This window comes from Alosa pseudoharengus, unplaced genomic scaffold (assembly GCF_046254945.1).
Source record: "Alosa pseudoharengus isolate Yale_2024_CS ecotype anadromous, Long Island Sound unplaced genomic scaffold, YU_APseudo_1.1 YU_APseudo_1.1_scf_24, whole genome shotgun sequence".
NCBI lineage: Eukaryota > Metazoa > Chordata > Actinopteri > Clupeiformes > Clupeidae > Alosa > Alosa pseudoharengus.
In genome coordinates this window covers 18198599-18213015 of record NW_027468689.1, presented here as the reverse complement: position 1 = coordinate 18213015, position 14417 = coordinate 18198599, and the positions used below count along the sequence as shown (strand labels likewise).

Genomic DNA, 14417 nt, shown 5'->3' with positions numbered 1-14417 from the left:
TTGTTCATCATTAGTATTTTCTAATTTATCATCTTATAAATTAGAAATTACTAATGATGAACATTATTTACTATGAACAAACCATTTATAATTGTGTGAACAAATGCTTTACTGATGATAAATTATGTATGACAAGAAATTACTAATGATGAACAAACCATTAACTAATAAGTAACAAAGGCTTAATATATGATGAATTGTGTGTGGTTATTATAAAGTGTTACCGATATTTGTACCAGACGGGGTACTAATAGGACACATTGCTGTGTGAAGATTATTTTTTATACCTGTTTTTAGTCAACTTTAGCAGAGGTGCCAATAATTCTGGAGGGTACGTAGAATGGTGGCATCTGGTAGTATATTGTTGGTCACAGCCTAAAACTCATGGTAGAAGTTTCTTGTAATAGTTTCACTACATTACTTTGCACAGACCAAAACAAACAAACCTTTACCAAACAAAATGTATCAACTTCATGTTGTAAGAATGGTATATACTTATCCACACTACATCATGAAAACATTTCTAAAACTTGCTTCTCACAAGATGAAACTATGCAAACTCATGTTCATTTTGTGGCTTTTGTGGACAAGAGTGTTATGAGACACCATGCGCACCAAAGTTTCCATGACACATATCGAAACCATGACCACCCCACCCACTTGTGTATGTATAAAAATAGGCATATAACGTGTGTATGTATAAAAATAGGCATACTGTATAACGGATCAAATAACAGCATACATTTATTTCAGTGCTCCAATATGGCACAAAAAAGCATCTCTAACATCCAAGGTTGTCTACGTTTCAGTCGGCAGACAACTAAGAGGTATGTGTTCTAATACACTTTTGAAGTAGGCTAGAAATCTGTAACTTGTTAATGGAAAACTTCCTATGGAAAAAATAGTAGTAAAATTAGCGGTATATAGGTCTGTTATGTTAACTTTCAGTCTTAGTACATTATACATTAATCCATCATATGAATTTATTTGAAGGGACAGTTACTAAGCTAATTGTTACTCATAGTCCGGCAGTCAAATGCCATAATTTAGATGAACCTGGTTTTGTGGGTTAAAGTTTTTTTTTTTTTTGCTGTTTCTTGATGCCAAGGGGTAACTTAATAAGATTAGAAAGGGTGCCCGGTGATATCCCTTGAGCAATTCTCGATATTAAGCCTTTCTTGTTCAATGTGTTGAATATAAGACGAGGCACTACAGGTGAATAGGGTAAAAAAAAAATAGCTAGCATATATCACTATGAAACTTCCCCAGTTGATTACTTAAATTAATATGAAAAAAAAAATGTATTACAAGTTTTCTGTAATTTTTAAATATGCAAATTAGGCATGATCTAATTAAATATGTGCTGATTTGCATAAACTTTAAAAAAGCTAAATCTGAACATTGGATAAAGCCAGGTTCAAAATTATTTTTTTATTGTGTTGACATATTAGATGAAAAGTCTTTGACACAGGGAATTATGGATATCTCTTTTAGTTATTCAGTAAATCAGAAAATACTGCCCAATAGCCTTAAAGGGATATTCCACTGTTTGGGGAATTAGACTCATTTTCCACCTCCCCTTGAGTTAAACAATTGAGTTTTGCCTTTCCCCAGTTCATCCAGCCGTTCTCTGAGTCTGACAGTAACACTTTTAGCTCCAGCTAATTGAATTGAAGTAATTAACAAGGTAGGGACAGCGCGATTAATCGCAGAATTTCTATAGTTAATCGTCATTAATCACATATTTTATCACATGATTATTTTGCATTTCAGAACTTTCCAGAAGTCCATATTAACAATGAAAAGCAATTATTACCAGTTTATCTTGATTCGGAATCAAATGAATGCAAAGAAAGTTAGGCTACTTAATGAACTTAACGTATTTGATCATTTCAAATCAAATTTCAAAAGATGTGCAATTTGCTTGAGACAAAACAATGTCTTCTTCAGAAATATAGCTGAATAAACTGAAACTAGATGTACCGCATAGCGGTACAAAATACGACCGCCGCTCATTCCTGTACATCCGTTCTGCGAAAATAAATCATACATCAATTTCAATTGATCTTCAATCTTCACGTCAATTTGTCTGCATCTCCTAGTCCTCTTGAAACTTTTGTGTATGCTTGTATGTGCATATACCTGTGTGTGCCTGTGTAAAAGGCTCTTCATATACAGTAATTAGTTTTGTTGTATAGAATAGAAAGAATAGCAAGAATAAAAGAGGTCTTTGTTCTGTACATTGCCACAAACTACATTGTGAGCAGTTTATGCTTAATGACTCCCCCTTTATGCAAGCAAAACATTAGACAAATATGATCAGTTACTTTAGCCTTTGAAGCCTAAACCATGCTCTTCCTTACTTAAAACACCTTTGTTGAAATGCAAGAAATTGAAGACAAACTAATGTTTCTAGCCCACCTGCATGAGACACAGAAAATGCACTACTCTATCACACCCCATAGCATTCTATTTATTTATTCACAAATGTACTGTAAAGTACTTATACATAGCTATATCCTACTGCTCTTCATACTATTCTTACTGCTCTGTTTTTATTCTTTATAGAGTGTTGTACTTTGAGAGCAAAAATTAACTGGAGTCAAATTCCTTGTTTGTTAAACATAAACCTCGCCACTAAAGCCGATTCTGATTCTGAACCCCTATTTAGCAAGCAGAAATGTTTAGGATGCATCATAGACAGGTTATCTTTCATGTATATCTATCTTCCATTAGCAAACCATCGCATTAGCAAACGTTAGCGTTGTGGCTAACTAACTTAGCTCCCGTCAGTATGGTCATAAAATAATAAGATGACAGTCGAAAGAGAAAATTACAGTGCTGTTATCAATTTGCTTAGTATTTACATTTATGTTATGTTAACTAACCTCCATCACTCAACCAATGCTAACGGTAACGGTAATTTCATTTTACCTATGGATCTAACATTAAGCTAGTTTAAGATTAACATACCTGCAGTAAACAGGATACAAGGAGGTTTATTTGTCACATACATCGTAAAGCATGTAGTGAAATTTAATTTGGTGTTCAGCTTTTTCTGTGCAAGTGTGAAGAAAGAAAGATCAAGAAATATTTTAACTAGATGTACCGCAGACCGGTACAAAATATGACCGCCACCCAGTCCAGCACATTTTTTCCACAAAAATAAATCACGCTGAAAGGCCTATATGATTCTAACTGTCTCACTAAATTGCATTATCCACACGTCCTCAATTCTCACTGATATCTGCTAGACAACAAGTACCAAAACATGATTAGTTCATAGATTTCACATGTAAAATTCATTTTATACAACCCCACCTCCATCTTGCCTGTTCATAATTCTGAATTGTTCAGAAATTCTTGAATTGTGTGCATGTGTGCATGTTCATGTTTATGTTGTGTGTGTGTGTGTGTGTGTGTGTGTGTGTGTGTGTGTGTGCGTGCGTGCGTGTGCGTGTGCGTGCGCTTGTGTGTGTGCCTGCGTATGTGCCTGTGCAAGGGTACATATGTCTACTGTGTGAGTATGTGTCATACGTATGATTACTGTGAATGTATGTGTGTGTGTGTGTATCTGTTTGTGCACATGTGTGTACATGAAATGGGTTAACATGACCCCTGGAGGCAAACATACGGAAAAAAATGGTCATCCTAGTCCCTACAGTTCTCAAGATATTCACAGAGAACTGTGTCTGCCCTACCCTCCTTTCGGGGGTCCAGTCCAGCGGGGGGGCTACAGATCAAAACGAAAAACGACTGTTCCATGCTATCCATGTGGGGTTACATGCCCACCAAGTTTTGTGTACCCCGGTCTTTCAGTGTCCCGGGAATCATTGTTGGTGTACGTCACTAAATGTACACATAAATTATTTTATTGTAGGGCCCCCCATGAACGAAAGTACACAAAACGTGGCATGCATTCGGAGGGTGTCATAATGATCCTACACTTTTAATTTCGTGCAGTTTTGACCTTGTCAGCCAGAGATATTGTGATGAAAACACCTAATTTTTTGCTTTTTAATTTTTAACTAGGTGGCGCTATACATGAAATAAGTGGTAATGGGATGGGTTGACATGCCCCGTTAAGACCAACATACATAAAAAAGGTGGACCTCCTAGGCCCTACGGTTCTCGAGATATTCACAGAAAACTGTCTCCGGCCACCTACAGGCCAGTTGGTGTATAGTAATATAAATTAATTTATTGTGTGGCCCCCCATGAACGGAATTCCACAAAATTTGGCGTGCATACAGAGGGTGTCATAATGATCATACACTTCCACGGAAATTTGGGCATGCGAAAAAGAAAAAAAATAAATAAATAAATAAAAAAAAAAAAAAAAAAAAATCTGACTAAACCTATATGACCGCCGCTTCGCTGCGTGGCGGTCATAATAATAGCAAGAGAGAATAAAAATGTGCTAATGTGTAAATGTGTTGCAGGGCACAAAACGTCCTCACTTTAGATGAGCTCACAAAATATCATTAACTAACCACTTGTAACTCCAGAGTTAATCATGAATTATAGTATTAGGAAGTGGTTTATAAAATATGTATCATCAACCTAACTAATCATTAGTGCATGTGTATGTAACAACTATTAAATAATGGAAATATTACTTCATCAAAAACATATTATTGCATCATTTATTAAGTATTAAGTATATACATATGTTAGATATAGTCTTACTTACTATGAACAAACCATTCATAACTGTGTGAGCAAATGCTTTACTGATGATAAATTATGTATGAACAATAAATTACTAATGATGAACAAACCATTAACTAATAAGTAACAATGGCTTAATAAATGATGAATTGTGTGTAGGTATTATAAAGTGTTACCCAAAAAATTATATCCAGAGAAAAGTGGATATTGAGGGGTAAAGCTCCATAGACCTCCATGCATGCGCCTGCGAGCGCCCTCAAGTGGAATCTGAGGAGGAACTGCAACCAGTCCAGAAACCGGAAGTAACCAGACAGTGCCAATTCTCTTCCTATTAGACATTCTCTGCTGTAAGCCCTTGCGTTTTCCTTGTAGGAAGTATGAGTAACAAGTCTAGAAATGCATGTGTGTCTTGCAACAAGACGCTGCGCCATCTGGTGGACAACGCCAATACTGCAGTCTAAATGAAAAATCAATACTCCGTTTTCCTTTACTGAATTTGTAATTATTTATCGGCCGTGATAATTGGCGATACCGATAGTAGACCTATGTGCGTGCCTGTGTGTGTGTGAGTGTGTAACTTGGCATACCCCCAGAGGATATCAGGTTAATCATACACATGAAATTTGGTGCAGTTCAGAACATCTCATCGGCTGATAGGGGCAGTATAATATTGCATTTTTTGGGGGGGGTGCAAATCACAAATTAATGGTTATGGGATAAGTTGATTCGGGCCCTTGAGACTAACATACCATAACAATGTTGTCATCCTCAGTGCCACATAGGTAGTTATTTAGGAAAACTGCATTTTTGGGGTTTCGGGGCACCAAGCGCGGGGTTGGTGGGGCGGGGATTTTCTGTAAAAGTCTAGTGGGGCTACATGCCCACCAAGTTTCATGTGCCCCGGTGTTTCGATGTCCTGGGAATCGTTGACCAAAAATTCAGGAAGTAGAAGTAAAACTTTGACAACCCCTTTGCCTAAAAAAATATCTCATTAAATATGCGTACATATAAACCCTTGAAGCTACAGATTTTCTGAGGTGATCACAATGTTCACAGTGACCATAATTATAAGGTCTTAGAAGAGTGTAAGCATTCTGATTTTAAATATAGAAAATGGCTAAAAAACAGTCAACCTATTACATACAACTAGTGATATTTGTCAGTTATTTATTAACCTTAACTTTAAAAGCTTACATTTCCTACCTGTTCTAAATATTGCTGTCATCACGCCAGCACCTCCAACTTTTTTCTCTCCAACAAAAGTTTACTTGGCAGCCATAGTGACCTAAGGTCAGAGCACATGGCTGTAAAGCAAGATGACGTGTGAGATCAAGAAAAGTAAGGAAATCTACTCTTTATTCTTTGTGTTGGCATGTGTCTTCTTACGTGTCATTATCATGAGTTGTAGTTTTATGTATTTAAATAATTCTAATGAATTTGTATCAGTTTTATATTTAATTTGGTGTGTATTGTATCTAGCTAGCTAGCTGCTAGTGTTTTTTTTTTTTTTGCAAAATGGGGAAAATGTCATCACCAGATTGTCTCAGACAAGTTGATGAAGTTACAATGTTTTCATGTCATGAAGTTATTCCTCACAAAGAACAGATAAGTTGGTACATACCAATTACTCAAATTTGAAACCTTAGCAGGTAGACCTTCTCTGCCTGCTATTTCCAATAGCACCTGCCAGTGCTAATGAAGGGGGTGGGGCAAATGGCAATTAATCAATCTGGCACCAGTGGAGCGTTACTTAAGAGGGGCAGCAGCCAGTAGCAATGTACAGTAGGCTCCACTGGTGTAGCCCCTGGCTGTCTGCTACCGTCAGGTATGCTGTTTCCCTGTAGACATTTGTGGTTTTCTGTTATGTATATTGTGGTGTTTTCATTGTTTAATCTTCTGTGTTCTGTTCTTTTAGGCAGCACAGTAATGCTGGTGGGGTAACATGGGTTGTGCTGCTGTCTTTTCTTGGTTTTGCTTTGGTTATTCGTTATGGTTTTTGTTTTGCTTGTCTTGTCCTTTTGTTTGTGTAACTTTTATGTTTATTTAGTAGGGAGGTGGCTCTGAGGGGGGGCTAGTCTAAGCACACGTGTGGTGTTTCTGGTGTATTGCTTATAGCTTTGCTGTGTGCCTTTGCTGTGTAACAGGTGAACCTTTCTGCATGTATGATATTTGTGTGGACTTCCATAGTTGCCACCCTCAGATCTCCACTGCCCAACCTTTTGTGTATTAATAAATCCTTTGCTTTCCTGGAATTCATGTCTCCCCTGTTAGAGGGAGAGCAGATAGCTAACAAACGTTCAGAAAAAGTCCTGATGGCAAATTTGAGGAAAAGTCGATAAAGGGGCTATTTCACACAATTTGAGGGTGCTGAATTCAAATATTTTGTTTACCTCAATTTTGAGTTTTAAGCTTGCTAATTAGCACAATAATTCACAAACTTTTTGGTTTTGCCATCAGATATCATAGGAATTGCAAAAAATAAGGCATTAATATACTCTTTATGTATCATATATGTTGTAGGACAGGAATTACCCCAATGACCCTCAAGTAGCAAATGAAAATAAGCTAAAATTAAAATATAAATTGAAATAATAGCTAAAATTCAGTATGACATTTAGAAACAAAATAGATTCCTTCATAATAAATTGATAGAATAGTAGGTGACTGCTCATGTTTCTGTAGAAAGTCCTTTGTCACAAACTATTATGAACAGCTGTCAGTCTTTACAGAGGATTTACACTGTATTTTTTTGTTTACTGTAAAGGCGACTGTGCTTGCCTAGTTAAAACATCTCACTGGTGCTCTTTCCTATCATTCATATTCCAGCCATGCAGAAAAATGGAAGAGTGAGCATGTTTGAGGAGTGCTGAAGAGTGCTATGGAGATTGCGTTACTTGCAAAAGATATCCTTTATAGTGCAACAAAAATAAATATTCTCCAGTGCATCATTACTGCATATGATGCTGAAAGGGAAGTGGACAAATCCTCAGCTATGAACTGATTAATGTCCCTGTACTGTAGCTATTGCAGATGATTATTTGTGAAGTGGAAATAAGTCTATCCTCACTCAAGTGCTGTCTAGCAATATGGAATGTCCAGTAGTGATCACTGCAAAAACGGCTCATTCAACACTCGTAATAGATGCTCAAGATTACTGTATGTATTTAGGACACCCATCTGACTGCAGCTCATTTAAGAAGTATGCAGGAAAGTTTGTAAGAAACATTTGTATTGTTATTTGATATTTGTTATGTGGTAGCAAATTATGTTATCAAAGAAATAGATCTAATGTAGGAATGCACACAGATATTGCAACATATAACGGTGTAGGCCTATCTGATTAAGACCTGAGTGGTTGAAACATACTTATTAAATTACACTGGGAGCAAAGAAGAGTATCTTCACTTTTTTCCCCTTTGCAACTGTCCAAGAAATCCCATAAACACGGGAAGGCCTAGGGTAGCCTACATCAGATGGCCTAAAGATTAGGCTCTTCTGCATAGCATTAAGTGATTTGCATGCAGTAATTTGAACACTGACCTTGATCTAGCCTACTTTGGCTATTTAAAGGTAATTTATTGCCAAAACACCACACAATATAAATTGGCTATAACAAACAATAAAGGACTTAATCACACACAAACTACTTTTTAACTGACTACAAAAATAATAATTATGTAGAAGTTTAGAAGTTTAAAACCGAGAATTGAACAAAAGTGCACCAAATTCAACACAAATGACTCAATACACTTGGAGGGGGCCTGCGTCCTTACTTTTCCAGATATTTTAGGATTTGGATATCGTTTCAGTATCGAGTATCAAGATATTTATGGCAGGTATTGTATCAAAGTAATAATTTTGGTATCGTGACAACACTATGCCAGAGCCACTCTGTTTTAGATGTCAAGGATCGGAGGCTCTACCACCAACAAGTGATGCTGCTCAATGGCATATTAGAAGAGCACATTATCAAGCTCTAATATGGAGGCAAGCACACATAATCCAGTGTTACTAAAGTAAAATGTTTTTTACTTGTCTGTTGTTGCTGACGGTAGATGCAGTTCTGCATTAGGCTTATTCCCACTATCTAAGTTCATATGTACTGTAGGATATATTCATTGAAGGTCTGTGCAACTTTTTATTGTGATGAAATACATTAAACACCACATGAGTGACTCACTATGTTAGCAATAAAATATGGTTGTGTTTTGATTAGAAATTCTGAGTTTATTACATGTTAACTGTAATCATGTTCCCATTAAATATGTTAATAAAATATAGTATGACTTCTTTAATGCTCAAACATGTATTTAGAGAACACTTTTATTTGGTTTCAGTGATTACTTTTGAAATCAAGATCCCTGCTCGTGTGGCAAGTGTGCACACAAGAATGGGTGTCTCTTCCGGGTAACTGTATCCGTTGTTGCAAGTATACTGCAAATGCAACGGAGGCTATAGTTGTAAAAATCCTATCACTGAATGAGGTCTCTCCCCATACCTGGACTCTGTTGTGAAAGTTTTACCTTGCAACACAGGGAATAAACTTGTTGTTTTGTATTTTTCACTTTAACGTTCCAATGATAATAGCAAGGTTGGATATAAACTTAGTTTTTGCCCCCAGGCAACATTGTACCATTGCGGAATGAAAATCAATATTTTACAGATATGAAGTTATAATAATAAAAATTATCATAGGAAATCATCAAAATCACTGTTATACATAGTTAAAAGCTCCATAAATCTCCCCAAACATTCTCCGGTACAGTATACATACACAACCACACACACATATCCATGAGTTTGCACACTTACACCCATGCATACTCATGTATGAGTACTGATGCACACTCATGCAAGTTACCTGCACCTGACTTTCTGAAAGTTTAGTAAGCAATTTGTCTCAAAAGAGAAACACAGGGGGTAGGCCTATAGCAAATAGAGGGAACAGTCAGGCCTCAAACTTCTGGGGCTACAGGGTAGCAAGTCTGCAGCTTCAACAAAAAGCCATGGTTGTTGGTATGATAGTCAGGGCACATACTCAACCATATAGTGATGGCATTCTATAAAACTTCATGAAGCACACTCATGCACTTCACATATACTAAGGTGCTTCCCTATACTTAAAATATTTGGTATGGCCACATGCAAATCATTATGGTTCAATGTTGCAGTTTTTTGTAATTTCCTATGACACCTACATTGATATGTTATGAAAAGTTGTTCATAATACACCGGTACCTGATAGTCACAGTTGATACAAATAAAAGGTTCCTAGGGTTAACCTTTGAAATTCCATAGAAAATGCTTGGGATGGAATGGAAAAGTGTGGTACTGATACAAAAAATGCAATTACTTAAAACATATATCAATTAGATACAAATCCAAATGGCCTCATGTCAAAGACAACCTATTTGAGGAATACATGGAAGACTAAACGATAACAATTTAAAATGACCAAGATATTGCAAAAAAACAACCGCTGGGGTAATTTTTGACCCCACTTATGCATCCCTTGTTTGTATACAATTAATTTTCCATTCAATACAGCACAAAACACAATTAAAAATATCAAACCAGAATTTGTACACATACACTACATGGTCATTGTAAACATTGTGATCACCTCATAAAATCTGTACCTTCAAGAATGTATAGTACGCATATTTAATGAGATATTGCCTCATTTGCATATTTTATTTTATGTTTTAGGCAAAGTGTAATACAAAAAGTATTTCTCTTAATATGAAGATTAATCTGGTAGAAATGTATGGGGATATCTATAAAGGGAAAAAATACTGTAGTGTGATAATAGTGTCATCTGTTGTGGTCATTTTCAGGACTTTCATCCCGGGTAGAGATTTTGGCACACATCCCACGTTGTTCAATGGGGTCATATTAGTCTGTAACAGTTGAGATATTCTTCGCAAAATGAAGTGCATACAAATCTTACCCAGGACCTAGACTAAAAGACCGATCTGAGGTCTGGTTCGGCCAGTGGGGGATTACCAGAATGATTCAGTGCTTGACCATCCACACTTCTTCCAGGAGAGCTAGAGGAGGACTGGAGGGGGGAATGCATACAGTAGAGTCTGCAGACCTGTGCGTGCAAACGCTTCTACAGCTCGTAGTGGGATGCCTTTCGTATTTTAAAATACATTAGTAGAGCGGAAAGCAACGTTGTGCTGCAGAGTGAAATCTCCTCAAAATGCTGGCCTGGCACTCCTTGAAATTCTAATTAACAACTTAATGCGCCACCTTTCCGAGATGTTTTGCGGAGGCACCAATAATGCTTGATTTTATCCATAGAAAATGAATACGGTCTGTGTGAAGCGGCGGAATTGCAAGATTACACACACATTGCCAACACGTTCTCACCACCTACTGGGAATGCATAGAACACAATACTATTTTTCTATGCTAGGAAACAAAAATGTGAAGTGTTGGCTATTTGAGTTGCTCGCCTTGTGAAAATTAATTTTTCTTCTGAAGGGAAACTTGACAGTTTCAGTTTTGCTACATGAGTACTCAAATCAGTGCTGTCCACACTCTCCTCTATTCCCAGAAAAGCTTCTTCAGAGAAGAAAACATCAGACGCCTCCCCCACTTCTACTCTGAAACAGCAAGAGTCTTCAGGGGATGTTCACCAGAAGAGACAACGAAGAGAACAATATTATAATGTGGGAAAACCATCACCAACTGGTAAAGTGATCGGCTTTCTGTCTGAAAACCGTATGCCTGAAAACAGTGGTCAAATAAAATAAAAATAGTGGTAAATATAAAAGTGGTAAAATAAAGGTAAATCCATTGCGTAAAAGTGGTCTCGAAATCAGTCTTGAATAGGCTTATTAGACTCTGGAAACTGAAAGACTTAAAAAAAGTCAAATTCTCCATTAAATGCCAATATCACACTTCTTAATTTAATTCGAGTTATGTAAGGGATAATGTATAGTGCTGAAATTCAATGTGTAATCAATATGTAATCAATAAACCAAAATGTAAAACAGTGCACAAAGAAAACTTTTTTTTCAGAAACATCTTCTCAATCAGTCATTGATCTCAGCAATGTCATAAACAATGTTGAGGTTTGCCCACAGACTGCTCAAACAATCGTTTGATTTTTTCTTTTCCAGGCTCTTTCTTGGAATCACAAACTCACACCAGGTAGGAATTTTGACTTCTCATTAAAACAGACCCAGCATTTCTGTCCTCTGTAAATCTTTTACTTGATTTATAGTATTTGATTATGATTGAATAACTTCTCCTATGACTGTCATTACATTACTGTACTGCTGTTCAGCTTAAATTAGCCACCCAGTAGTGATGAGGAATGTTGTACTATTTTACATACTCTTTTTGTTTCCTGCTGGGTGCTTGCTTACAGAGGATTCCCAAAGAGTCGCTGTGAACTTTGTACCCATGTGTCAGACAGCAGCTCCTGGGACCCCGTTGATCCCGAAGTTTCCACAGGAGAAGACGGCTCTGTAACCTTTTACCTTAGCTCTGCTTCTGGGCGTTATCAGTGCTCCAGGTCTGGTGTGCGCTGGGTGTGTGCTGGTGAAGTTAGCCTACAGTATCGCTATGTTAGCTGGGGACAGTTCAGAGAAGATCTGGCCGAAAGTTGTTACAAACCGGCTGGTCCTTTGGTGGACATCAAGGTCTTCTCTGGTAAACTGGACGAAGTCCACCTGCCCCATAACATGTGCATTGGAGATTCAGAAAAAGATGTAAAGCATGCTATGAAAATCTTGCATGGGCAGGAAGGGAAGGTGTCCTTAGAAACCTGTGAGGTTGGCCAGTTTCATGCCAAGTATCTAAGCCCCTCGTTTAGTCCAGTGGGACCTGTGATGATAGGAAAATCTGAGCAAGCTGTCCTTGTGCACTGTAAACTGCTGCACTATCGTCCCAGTGCCACTTCCCTCATACAGCGCACTTACCTGATACCTGAAGACAGAGACCTTGAGGATAAAGTGAGCTGTCAGGAAGACAAATGCAACAGCATTCAGATACTCTTACCTGACCCAGTGCGACCTTTGCAACTAGGAGATTCTTACAGCTTGATCACAACGCCCAGGTCCACAGTGACACCGCAGGATATGATTCTGAGGGGTTACGATGCCACACCAAACTTTTATAAGATAGCAGTGAAGATGGTTAAATTTCCATTAACAATGAAATTGACACACAATAAAAAGAATAAAAAATGTGTGTGGACACAAAGGATTCAAGAAGATGATTTCTGCAAGACAACTGCACTGACCAATAAGAAGAATGTGGTCGAGGCAGCTCAATTTGTTGATACACATAAGATAGAGGTCATTGATGGCGGTTGTCTTGTCAGACCAATAGTAGATGCAATGCAAAGCTATAACCTGATCAATGATGAGAAAGTCAGCATCATCATGGCAGAAAATACAAATGAGAATAAGATGAGATGTGTGTATGAATTCCTGAGATCAGTTGGACCCAAAGGGAAAGCAAAGTTTTACGAGATTCTGCAGAAACATGAACCCCAGCTTGTTGACTCTCTAAATGACCCATACTAAACAACTGGCAGGGAAAACAAAATCTCTCTCACTCTCTCTCTCGCTCACACACACACATACACACACACACACACACACACTTGCTTGATTGATAGGCTTGATTTAAACTGATTTATTTAACTGAGCCTTATTTCAATTCGATTTAATTCAATTGAAATGTATTTGTCACAAGTGATATGCTTTGTCCACTGTCTCCATGGGAGATGTGCAATGTGTAAATAAATAAGGAAATAAATAGAAAAAAAAGAGAAGAAGAAGAAATGTCTAAAGTGCACGACATGTTTCCAACATGTTCCTGCTACAGTCCTCATTCAGTATCCGGATAGCTTGGGGATAAAAACTTTTCCGAAATTTTAAAAGTAAATTTTTCCGAAAATATATTTATTTAAACATTTTATATTTCAAAATATTTTATTATTGTTAGACCATAGCGACTTGGCTTTGTTGTTGTTGAAATTGTAAGTAGCCTACCCTTGGGTGAACTTTTTTGTAATGTGGTTTGATAGTCTCAATGTGAACAATGTGTTTGCTCGACCGTTTTATTGTGAGCTCTTTATGTGTTTAGCTTGGTTTCTTGATGGCTAGCTTGCTACCTAGTGGGTTTAGCGTAGCAGTCAGTTGCTACCGAAGCTGCAGGGGGAGCTATGTCGTGAAAAATGCGAGCCCAAATCCAGCGAAAACCTAGAAACAGTGAAGGAATAACCAAACCTCCATAGGGATTCTTTAAAGTATTTTAGGCCTTTAGCTTCAGAGTATATGATGTCTTTTAGGAGCAAAAGTCTTAACTTAACTTAGATATGATATAATGATGCTGTTTATGAAGACTAAAAAGATTGCAGGATATCTTGAACATTTTCTGGACATTTGTTTTTTGTTGGTTCTTTGTTGTCTAATTTACAAGTGATTTGTGAGGATTTACTGTAACTGTATTTTGTTGCATGTTTGTCCTATAATAAAGTCAATAAAGTAAATTAAAGCAACCACTGCATTTGAAAATTGGCCTCACATGCTTTTTAAAGCAACAACTTTTCCTCTGAACTTTTCCTCTGTCGCACGCATGCTATTTGTTTTTCCAGCACCGGCTTTGCAAATAACGACGTCCACAGACAAGGTAGAGAAAGTTGCATTGTTATAAAAATATGATGTATTGTGACATCATATGCAAGTCAAATTGGTAGTTTCTTATGTCTCAATCCATCGAAC

At 37.2% G+C, this 14417-nt stretch overlaps 1 protein-coding gene across 1 annotated transcript; it reads left to right on the top strand.

Annotated features, from left to right (window-relative positions):
* The first annotated feature begins 748 nt into the window (after window positions 1–748).
* Window positions 749–13535, top strand: LOC143141978 (NACHT, LRR and PYD domains-containing protein 1 homolog). Its single transcript, XM_076302662.1, has 4 exons — window positions 749–827; window positions 11234–11370; window positions 11802–11832; window positions 12053–13535. The coding sequence occupies exons 1-4, from the start codon at window positions 763–765 to the stop codon at window positions 13212–13214; spliced, it is 1395 nt and encodes a 464-aa protein (XP_076158777.1). The 5' UTR covers window positions 749–762; the 3' UTR covers window positions 13215–13535.
* The last annotated feature ends 882 nt before the right edge of the window (window positions 13536–14417 follow it).

What these genes read in the sequence shown, in the direction of transcription:
- LOC143141978 (XM_076302662.1), top strand. Translation starts at nt 763, where the DNA reads ATGGCACAAAAAAGCATCTCTAACATCCAAGGTTGTCTACGTTTCAGT. An exon ending in AGTCGGCAGACAACTAAGAG is followed by an intron (nt 828 to 11,233) that starts GTATGTGTTCTA and finishes CTCTATTCCCAG; the next exon opens with AAAAGCTTCTTCAGAGAAGA. An exon ending in GAATCACAAACTCACACCAG is followed by an intron (nt 11,833 to 12,052) that starts GTAGGAATTTTG and finishes GCTTGCTTACAG; the next exon opens with AGGATTCCCAAAGAGTCGCT.